Below are 10,044 nucleotides of genomic sequence, written 5' to 3' on the forward strand. Positions count from 1 at the left end.
GTATATAGGTGAGTAACACATACCGTTGCATTTGGGAGGCTCAGTATCAAAACCCCTCTAAGGAGAGCCAATCTCACCCCACGAAAACCCATCAGAGCAGGAAGGGCCGCAACGGGGTCAGGAAGGCGGAACATGGCAATGACATAGTGCGCAGGCGCGCTCGAATCCTCAGCCAGTTTCTTCGCAGCCCAGACAGACTTCCACTCGCACGGCGCAGGCGCCAAGGCAAACCAAGCTCGCTCTCTCCCTCCCACATCTCCCGGAGTCTTCGGGACGCCCTCCCGCAGCAAAGTTCCTGCGCAGGCGCCGCACCGCGTCCCCGCCCCCGGACCAATTGGAAGCAGTGGCTCCTGGACGCTTGGGAGCACGACGCCGTGGGTGGGGCCGGGACGTGAGGGCAGCGCGCTGGCGTCACAGGGGCGGCTATATAAGTGAATACAGGCACCGCCCCTCCGCCCCAGTCACTGAGCCGCCGCCGAGGACTCAGCAGCCTCCCCCTCGAGCCCCCTCGCTTCCCGACGCTCCGTCCCCCCCGCCCGCCTTCTCCCGCAGCCGCCTTCCGCAGGCCGTTTCCACCGAGGAAAAGGAATCGTATCGTATGTCCGCTATCCAGAACCTCCACTCTTTCGGTAAGCCAGGGGGAGGTCGCGGGCCCTGCTGGGGTAGCGGGGCGTTCCGGGCCCCGGAATCTGCTAAACGCTCTGGGCCTTCGTAACTCTGACGGGAGTAAGGTGTCCAGGCTCTCGGAGTAACAGGGCCGATGGTTTGGACTCTGGGATCGGACCCTGAATACCACCGGAAGGAGCGGGCAGGAGGTCAGCCCTTGGGCGGGCCCAGCGTCTCGGGTGGCGCATTTACTAATGGTTTCTGGTCCTCCTCGGGCCACACCCGCCCCCTCCCGCCACCCATGCGTCATGTCCGATACGTCATCGCCGTTGTCACGGAGCCGGGATGGAAAGGCGGTGCCAGCCTAAGTGACAAACGTGCTCACCAATGGGGGTGGGAGGCTTGGTCCCGCCTCGGGAGCTCGGGTTCCGGCCGGTTGCATCAGCCGGGTGGGGCGCTGCCTGCCAGCCGGAGCTCCCCGGCACGTGATCTGCCGAGGCGGGGCGGGCCTAGGGCGAGAGGCCCAGGCTTTCTCTGGTTCCTGGGAGAGCCAGCCGTCCTGGACTGACCTGTTTGGGGAGGGCCAACAGAGGACGCATATCCAACCTGACCCAAGTTGCCCTAACAATTTCACTACCGGTTTCTCACGTGCAAAAGATAAGTGGGAAGGTGGCAGCTGAACCATCACAGCACTGAATAAGTTTAATCTTTTCTTCCCAGACCCCTTTGCTGATGCAAGTAAGGGTGATGACCTGCTTCCTGCTGGCACTGAGGATTATATCCATATAAGAATTCAACAGAGAAACGGCAGGAAGACCCTTACTACTGTCCAAGGGATCGCTGATGATTACGATAAAAAGAAACTAGTGAAGGCGTTTAAGAAGGTGGGTCTAAAAAGGTAGTCCATTGAAGTTGTCCACTAGGGCATACAAACTAGAAAGGCATTATTAAATGCGTTTGTGCAGTTGCTTGGCATAATTTGTTTTGCTCCTTTTGTGCTTGCAGAAATTTGCCTGCAATGGTACTGTAATTGAGCATCCAGAATATGGAGAAGTAATTCAGCTACAGGGTGACCAGCGCAAGAACATATGCCAGTTCCTGGTAGAGGTGAGTTCAGGCATGTCTTGATTCTATTTGTGCCTCTTTGTTGGCAAATATTAAATCCTTCATGGTGGGCTCAATTTTTGTTGCAGACAGAAGGCTAAGGAAAGAAAGAGTTGAGTTTTTAAGTGCATGGATAAAACCCCATATTCTAAAGACTGAAGGGACTTGTCTACTTTCCTGATGCTTTTTTAAATTTCATACAAAGTCATGCTATATCATTTTTTTGATGTAATGGTTGGTCCCCACCCTCACACTCTAGTTTCTTGAGGCAAGGATGTTCAAGAAGGTAGTTAAACTAAACACCCCCAGTTGAACCATTGTGCTTGGCAGAGATTGACATGTGCACACTGGCTGCTGGGTTCTTTTTGCCAGGTAAAGTAGCTGGAAGACCTATTACTGCCATCAGAAGTAGAGTTGTTATTTTGTGGGTGGTTTTTGTTTTTTGTTTTTTTAGAATTTTAGCTCCCTTTCCTCTCTTAAAACTTTGCCCTTTTCTCTTTGCAGATTGGACTGGCTAAGGACGATCAGCTGAAGGTTCATGGGTTTTAAGTGCTTGTGGCTCACTGAAGCTTAAGTGAGGATTTCCTTGCAATGAGTAGAATTCCCCTTCTGTCCCTTGTCACAAGTTTAAAAACCTCACAGCTTGTATAATGTAACCATTTGGGGTCCGCTTTTAACTTGGACTAGTGTAACTCCTTCATGCAATAAACTGAAAAGAGCCATGCTGTCTAGTCTTGAAGTCCCTCATTTAAACAGAGGTCAAGCAGTAGGTGCCTGGCAGTGTCCACCCTGAAACAAAGCAATAACGTGATGTTTCAGCAAAGCCCAGAGCCCCAAGATCAGATGGCTGTGTCTGACCAGAAGCTTCTCAGCTGAGGCCCCTGCCCTAAGAGTGTCATGACCTGATCAGGAGGAATGGGGTAAGGCAGCTGTACCACTAGAAGAGGGGCCTTTGGTAGTTTGGGGGGGGTTGTTTCATTTTGTTTTTTAAAAAGAATCCCTGGTGTCTAACGTGACCAGGTGGGCAGAACTCAGAGGCCATCTTCCTTCCAGTGAGGTGATGTGACATCTGGCTTGCCACTAAGGTCTTCTTTTTGACTAGACATATTCAAGCTAAGGGGTATCCAAAACAACAGAATGTGAGGCCAGCTTAATATCAGTTAAACTTTTGACAAGGGAACAAATTCCAAACTGATGTTATCAGTCCTGTAGCTAGCTGTAGAGCTTTGCAACTCACTAGCAACAGCTGCCCAGTGCCATGTGAAGTGATAAACTGGTTTTTGGTTTTCTTTTTCCCTTCCAGTTTTAATGTTATGTAATGTATTTAAACCCTTATTTAAATAAAACTTGTTTTCAGAAATAACTGACTTGCAGATTCTACTTTATCCATAGTCAATCTTGTGTATATGGATGAACCACAGAAATAGGCAGTGTAGGACATCACAGCTTAACAACTGAACTTGGCCTAGCAAGCCTTTTGTGAACTTGTTCCTTGTGGGTCAGCTGTTTTGCAATCATTTAGCTAGAGTTATGCTGTGCCATTAATCAGTGTCCTGGAAGAATGCTGCATGGCTGACAGGGTTAGCCAGCCTGAGTGATGCACTGGTAACTGGGCTATCCCTCTTTCAGAGCTGTGGAGAGACTTGAATCGTTGAAAATTCTTGAAGTTCCTTAATGGTCTTCATTTAAGCCCTAACAAAAGGACAGTCATGATAAAACCTTAATCAAAGATCCACTAACTAGAAAAAGTGTGCAGCATTGTACTAAGCAATGGGTGTGTAGTATTGAAGCTGGAATTTAATGTTGGGAGTTCACTCCTGAGAGGAAATGTCAAGGTCTGTCCTTGGGTCCATAAGTTTGTTGCTGGCTCATTTTGTAGGTAAAGGTCACTTTGGGTGAGTAGGGATAGAGGCCAGGTCGGGAAGATACTAGAACCAGGTAAAAAGTTGATGGAGTGACAACTGTCCTGAAATGTAAATAAATCCCCAAAGTAAGGGCTTGACTAGAACAAATTTCTTCCTGCAAAACTGATAATATTTAATACAGGTAGAACTTACCACCTGACTCCAAGGCTCCAAACATAGTAGCCCTTTACAAAGAATTTGAGAGCTTTTTTAAAACCAGGTATGGTTGCACATCCATGTGATCCCAACACCTCAGGAGGTAGAGGCAGGAGGATCATGAGTTCAAAGCCAGCCTCAGCAACTTAACAAGACCTAGTCTCAAGATATAAAATGGGCTGGAGTGCAGCTCAGTGGTTAAGCACCCTGGGTTCAATCCCCAGTACCAAAAAAAATTTTGACACATGGTAGGATTTGATAGCAAAAGGGTTCTTACAGAAAACTTAGCAATCCTAGAGGTCAAACCTTAGAAGACTACCATCAAATATGATGTGAGACAAGAGAATTCCTCCCTCTGCTATAGGTTGATGTGAAATAGCAGCTAGATTCTTTATTTGGATGTGGCTTTTTGTGGAAGGAAAAATTCACCCAATTGTGATTTGGGTGAATCTCTGGACTAAAGTAAGAAAGCACAGTTCACTCCATTCAGTGGTTAAGAAAACTTCAGATGTGGTAAGTTCCCCAGGTTAGTAAGTAGAAGAGCCTCTAGATCTCAGGACTTCCTGTGTATACTGTTCTTTGTATCACGTGACCTGTATATTCATAACTCAGAACCACAAGATCACAGGATTGATGGGCTGGGAATGTGGCTCAAGCGGTAGCGCGCTCGCCTGGCATGCGTGCGGCCCGGGTTCGATCCTCAGCACCACATACAAACAAAGATGTTGTGTCCGCCGAGAACTAAAAAATAAAAAAAATATTAAAAATTCTCTCTCTCTCTCTCCTCTCTCACTCTCTCTTTAAAAAAAAAAAAAAAAAAAAAACAAAACAAATTGCTTGAGGTACATTAAAGGAGCATCCCTGTTCTAAAAAAAAAAAAAAAAGATCACAGGATTGAGAACTTCCTCACTCCTGTCCTCAGAGAATGGGGCCAGGAGAACTTCATGAAGGAGGTACCATGTGAAGCAGGACATTCCAAGCAGAGCAGAGAAGTCAGGCACCTAGGGGCAAGGCATCTTGTTATATAAGGATCCTGGCAGGACCAGTTCCTGTATAGAGCAGGAATGATAACAGTACTGTCTCTCACTACTGCCAGGCCGCATACATGGACATTTACCAGAAGCTCCCTGCAGAACAGATTCAGGGAGGACATGATGTGGCAAGTAGGTGGGAAAAAGGGAATAGAGGAAGATGGGGGCTGGAAAGTCCATGTGAGCTGAGGAGCCAGGTGTTAATATGCAAAAGAACCATAGTAAAAGACTGATTATGAATGTCTCCCAGTTCTCTACTTAGTCCTTGCCCTCCAACCCTAGACCCCAGACATCTTGCCCTCCATGGCTAAACAGCATGGAGGGACCTTCAAAGACAAAACATTTCTTAAAATGGTGAAGGGCTGGAGTTGTGGCTCAGTGGTAGCACAGTCATCTGGCATGTGTAAGGCACTAGGTTCAATCCTCAGCACCACATAAAAATAAATAAAATAAAGTATTGTGTCTAAAAAAAATAATAGTGTAATGAAAACAAAAACCAGGCAAGTAAAACTGTACAAGAATCTACAAGCACCCATCCAAAGTGCTGTAAATTCATGAATAACTTGAAACACCATTTTTTCCCGAGAGAATTGACCCCTTCCTTGTTTACCTACCTCAGTGGTGCCCCCTTGTGGCATTAGTTGTAAACAGTGCTTTGCCATTAAGAGCTTGGCTTTTTTTTTTTTTTTTTTTTTTTTTTTTTCTTTTTCCATTGGGGTTTCACTATGTTGTCCAAGCTGGCCTGGAACTTGTAAACTCAAGTGATTCTATTGCTTCAACCTAGAGTAGCTGTGTATACAGATACATGCTACCACACCCAGATTAATTTTTAACCTTGTAGGACATATACGTTATTTAAAACTTTAGCACTTAATGTGAGACTACAATAATTTCTCTTAATTCCTCCCAGCTCAAAAATTCATGATGCACATTTTCTTAGGAGATCTTGTTAAAAAGATATTGAGATTGAGATTCTAGCTCTGCTTAGGATGGTTTAACTCTGTTGGGTATTAGCTTGAACAATGCCCAGGTCTCCCTGGCTTTTCAAGGACCTATGTCTATGAACTGAGCCAGGTATGGTAGCCCATGCCTGTAATCCCAGAAACTTGGGAAGCTGAGGCAGGAGGATTGCAATTTGAGGCCAACTGGACAACTTAGCAGGACCCTGTCTCAAAAATAGTAAAAATGGGCCAAGCGTGGTGGCACACGCTTATAATCTCAGCAGCTGGGAAGGCTGAGGCAGGAGGATCAGGAATTCAAAGCCAGCCTCAGCAACACTGAGGTGCTAAGCAATTCAGTGAGATCCTGTCTCTAAATAAAATGCAAAATAGGGCTGGGGATGTGGCTCAGTGATTGAGTGCCCCTGAGTTCAATACCTAGTACCAAAAAAAAGTAAAAATGGGCTAGAGATATAGCTCAATGGTAGAGTACCCCTGGGTTCCATCCTTACTACCCAAAATACGTAAGTAAATGAAAATAAAATGTCTAAGAACTGAAAGGAAGTTTTATTTCAAATTTGACCCTAAAATCACAAAATCAAAATGAATAAATGCTTAATGCTATAAAACATAACCTTAACAATAACTGCATATAATTCTTATATGGCTGTATGTAAACCTAATAAAAGTTTTAGAGAAAATATTTTTTAAAGATGTTGATGAACCTTTATTTTATTCATTTATTTATATGCAGTTCTGAGACTCAAACCCAGTGCCTCACACATGTTAAGAACTCTAACACTCTACCACTGAGCCACAACCCCAGCCCCAGGAAAAAATTTTTTTGAGGTACTAGGGACTGAACTCAGTAGCACTCAGCCTAGGATTATAGTCATGCGCCACCGCACCCAGTGAGAAAATATTCTTAACAAAACTGAAGTTTGCAAAATTTATAAACATTTTTTTCAGTAAATTCTACAGATTCAGTCACCAATACCAGAGGGAAAATTTACAGACTATGTATGCTGCTTTGGCCTTTGGGTTCATTTTATTCATTTGATATGAGGCTCTGAAGGGCTAAAAGATCTAGGAAGTAGCCCTGCCTGTGTAACCCTTGTTCCTGATTCAGAAGCTCTTAACTGGGGCCCAGAAATCTGCATTTTATCCAATATTAACCAGTTCCTCAAGGGCAGCCCATGAATCACACTTGGGGAAAGCTCTGCTTTGGATAAAGGGGAACTGTTGAAGAAACTCAGAGAGGAGGGGAATATCATCAGAGCTCAACTTGAAATCAGGGATGTTATATTGAAGATGGTTTAGATAGAGTGGCCCAGATCTTTGTTGGGCTGGAGATGTAGCTCAGTGACAGAATACTTATCTAGGATTTACACACTATGTATGCTGTGCAAGGATGTGCAAGGCCCTGGGTTCAATCCCCCAGGTACCCCCAAAAGGGTAGGGGGACAACCCTTGAAATCTGCATGTAATGCACCTTTTGTATTTTGTGGGGAGACCACCTATAGCTTTTATTAGATTCTTAAAAGGACCCACAACCCAAAATACCTTCCATGTTTCCTATCCAGAGGTTTACCAGGTCCCAGATTAACAGAGGTTTTCAGGAACACCATTAAGTATCTCCTTAAAACTGTGTGTTTTGCAAGAGGAGCATGAACAGTAGCCAACACCCCACAGTGCTCAGACACCTGGGCATTGACTTCTTATCTCCACAGCCACCGTCACCAGCCGTCACCAAGACACAGCAGCCCAGATCATTGCACAGTTTAAATTGTCATCTTTTAAAGTTATTTTATACCCACCATGGACAATTGGTTAAAAACAGGAAGCATGGAACACAGGTTAAAAAATAAGTTAACGTGAAGCATAAACACAACAGTCCTTCTGTGGGTGTCAAGTCAATGATTGTCCATTTCTGTGAAACAGGAAGAGAAGAGCACAAGGGGGAAATTAGGTGCAATGAGGTTATGACTTACGTAGGTTCTCTGGTCCACCGTAGAGACAGAACTAAAGGCTTTTGCTGCTCAACATTACCTGGGAGCTAGTTAGACGTGCAGAATTTCAAGTCCCTGCCAGACCTACTGCATCAATCTTCATCTTATCGACCTTCATTGAGTAGTTTGAGACACGCTGTTTAGACAATAAAATTAGCAGACCTCCTGTTGTGATCTGCAAGCTGGTTAGAAAAAGACTAGCTGGGCATGGTGGTACACGCCCAGAATCCCAGCTACTTGGGAGACTGAGGTGGCAGGAACTCTGAGGCCCAGGAGTTTGGGGCCAACCTGGACAACACAGTGAGACTCCTGTCCCTTGGAGAAAAAAAAAAAAGTTAACATTGTTTTCATAAGAGTAGATTCATTGGAGTTTTAGATCTGCATTGAAACAAAAAAAAATGAACTGTGAAAGTAAAGCAACAGGTATGAGCTGAATACAGATTATCCCTGCACTAGATGGGAGGTGTTGATACCTGACTGCTGGGATCTCAGGCCAGAATCACTGGGAGTGGCTCAGGAGTGATAGTTGATCTACCCATACGCCTCCATCAACCTGCAGGTCAACCAATTAAGAAGTCTCCCAGATGCCAAAAACAATGTTGACAAGCCAGGCGTGGTGACATATGCCTATAATCCCCGCAACTCAGGAAACTGAGGCAGAAGGATGGCAAATCCAAGGCCATCCTCAACAATTTAGCAAGACCTTGTCTGAAATTTTTTGAAAATTTGAAGTATTGGAGATGTGGCTCAGGTTTAAGGTACCCTGACTTCAATCCCCAGTACTACAATGTCAACAGAAAATTCAGTGATGGCTTATCTGATTTGGCTTTTCATTTATTGGGACCAAAGATAGACCACATCTCATTATTTGCAAACTGTTTACATGTGACTATCTTTTTTTTTTTTGATTTATTGAGTCTTTCATTTCAAATATTTGATTCTTTTTCAGAATCTCTCTTTATTGAAGTATTTTTCACTTCCTGTATTTTATCTCTGATTTCACTCTTTACATTGTCTTTTAGCTCATAGAATATTTTAACTATGAACTTCTAAAATCCTTCTCAGTCATTTCCTCTACTGTGGTGTCATTGTTGTTGAAACTGGGCTTTGGGAAATGGTTTGTGTCCTTAAAAGTACCCATCTATAGGTATAGTTTTCACTTCCTCTTTTAAACAAAGGACTACTTTGTGCATCCATTTAGGTTGTATTTCAGAGACTTTGCCTATCCCAATGCATCTTAAACCACCAGTAGAATGGTGGTTGCCAAAGTGTCCTTGGTTGGGAGATATCAGTTAATAATGACCTCTGTTGATCTCAATATCAGCATCAATTTAAGAGATGCCACTGAGATACATGTGACTATCTTGAAACTCTCTTGCATGATGCTCTAGGGAAAAAAAAATACAAATGTTATATGTCAAAATTTTAGTATTATGGGCTGGGGATATAGCTCAGTTGGTAGAGTGCTTGCCTCGCATGCACAAGGCCCTGGGTTCAATTCCCAGCACCACAAAAAAAGGAAAAAAAAATAGTATTACAAATTTAAAGAGGTCCCAATGAATGTTAAAACGTACACTCAATGAAACTTAAACCTGTATTAAATATATATTTGTTCTTATAGCCAAACTGATATATCACTTTTTAACTTGTTCAAAGTCATGCTTTTGCATTTAATCAAAATTACACAGTATTTTGTCTCTTTTTAAATGTAAAAGATCAAAATTGGTCTTCATTAAGATTACCACAGGTTATGTTTTAAGTTAATGAACCTCATAATTTACCAACCCCAAATATATTAACTTTAATGTTCAAAATTTCATAGCATATGTAAGGCATATAATGAAAATATTTAAAATTTCTACGTTGGTCCTTTAATTTTTTTTTTTTTTTTTTGAGAGAGAGAGAGAGAATTTTTTTTAATATTTATTTTTTAGTTCTCAGCGGACACAACATCTTTGTCTGTATGTGGTGCTGAGGATCGAACCTGGGCAGCACACATGCCAGGCGAAAGCGCCACCGCTTGAGTCACATCCCCAGCCCTGGTCCTTTAATTTTGAGTTTTGTGTGTTTTGTTTGTTTGTATTGTTTTATTTTGTTTTGCTTTTGTTTGTTTGAGATGGACTCTTCCTGGGTTGCACAATCTGGCTCCAGACTCCTTAAGTGCTTCTGGAATCAAATTTCCTGGGTTCAAATATGATCTGTGTGTCTGATGAGCTCTGCGTCCTGGTCCAATCAGTGGGTTGAGTTTTAGATTTGATTTTGTCCCGCTTGCAGTTAATAAGTTATCCTACTACTG

At 43.5% G+C, this 10,044-nt stretch overlaps 1 protein-coding gene and 1 long non-coding RNA gene across 2 annotated transcripts; one reads left to right on the forward strand and one right to left on the reverse strand.

Moving 5' to 3' along the window:
- The first annotated feature begins 461 nt into the window (after positions 1 to 461).
- EIF1 (eukaryotic translation initiation factor 1) lies at positions 462 to 3,073 on the forward strand. The gene is made up of 4 exons (XM_081272146.1): positions 462 to 629; positions 1,327 to 1,490; positions 1,612 to 1,713; positions 2,215 to 3,073. Exons 1-4 carry the CDS (start codon positions 599 to 601, stop codon positions 2,257 to 2,259), a joined length of 342 nt encoding a protein of 113 aa, XP_081128272.1. The 5' UTR covers positions 462 to 598; the 3' UTR covers positions 2,260 to 3,073.
- Positions 2,680 to 6,403, reverse strand: LOC308636590. Its single transcript, XR_014019447.1, has 3 exons — positions 5,236 to 6,403; positions 4,673 to 5,195; positions 2,680 to 4,408 (listed from the first exon to the last, which is right to left on the reverse strand). It is a non-coding gene; the product is annotated as an uncharacterized lncRNA (long non-coding RNA).
- Positions 6,404 to 10,044: the final 3,641 nt, after the last annotated feature.

Source organism: Spermophilus citellus, assembly GCF_964194105.1.
Source record: "Spermophilus citellus genome assembly, chromosome: 17".
NCBI lineage: Eukaryota > Metazoa > Chordata > Mammalia > Rodentia > Sciuridae > Spermophilus > Spermophilus citellus.

What these genes read in the sequence shown, in the direction of transcription:
- EIF1 (XM_081272146.1), top strand. Translation starts at nt 599, where the DNA reads ATGTCCGCTATCCAGAACCTCCACTCTTTCG. An exon ending in CCAGAACCTCCACTCTTTCG is followed by an intron (nt 630 to 1,326) that starts GTAAGCCAGGGG and finishes TTTTCTTCCCAG; the next exon opens with ACCCCTTTGCTGATGCAAGT. An exon ending in TATGCCAGTTCCTGGTAGAG is followed by an intron (nt 1,714 to 2,214) that starts GTGAGTTCAGGC and finishes TTCTCTTTGCAG; the next exon opens with ATTGGACTGGCTAAGGACGA.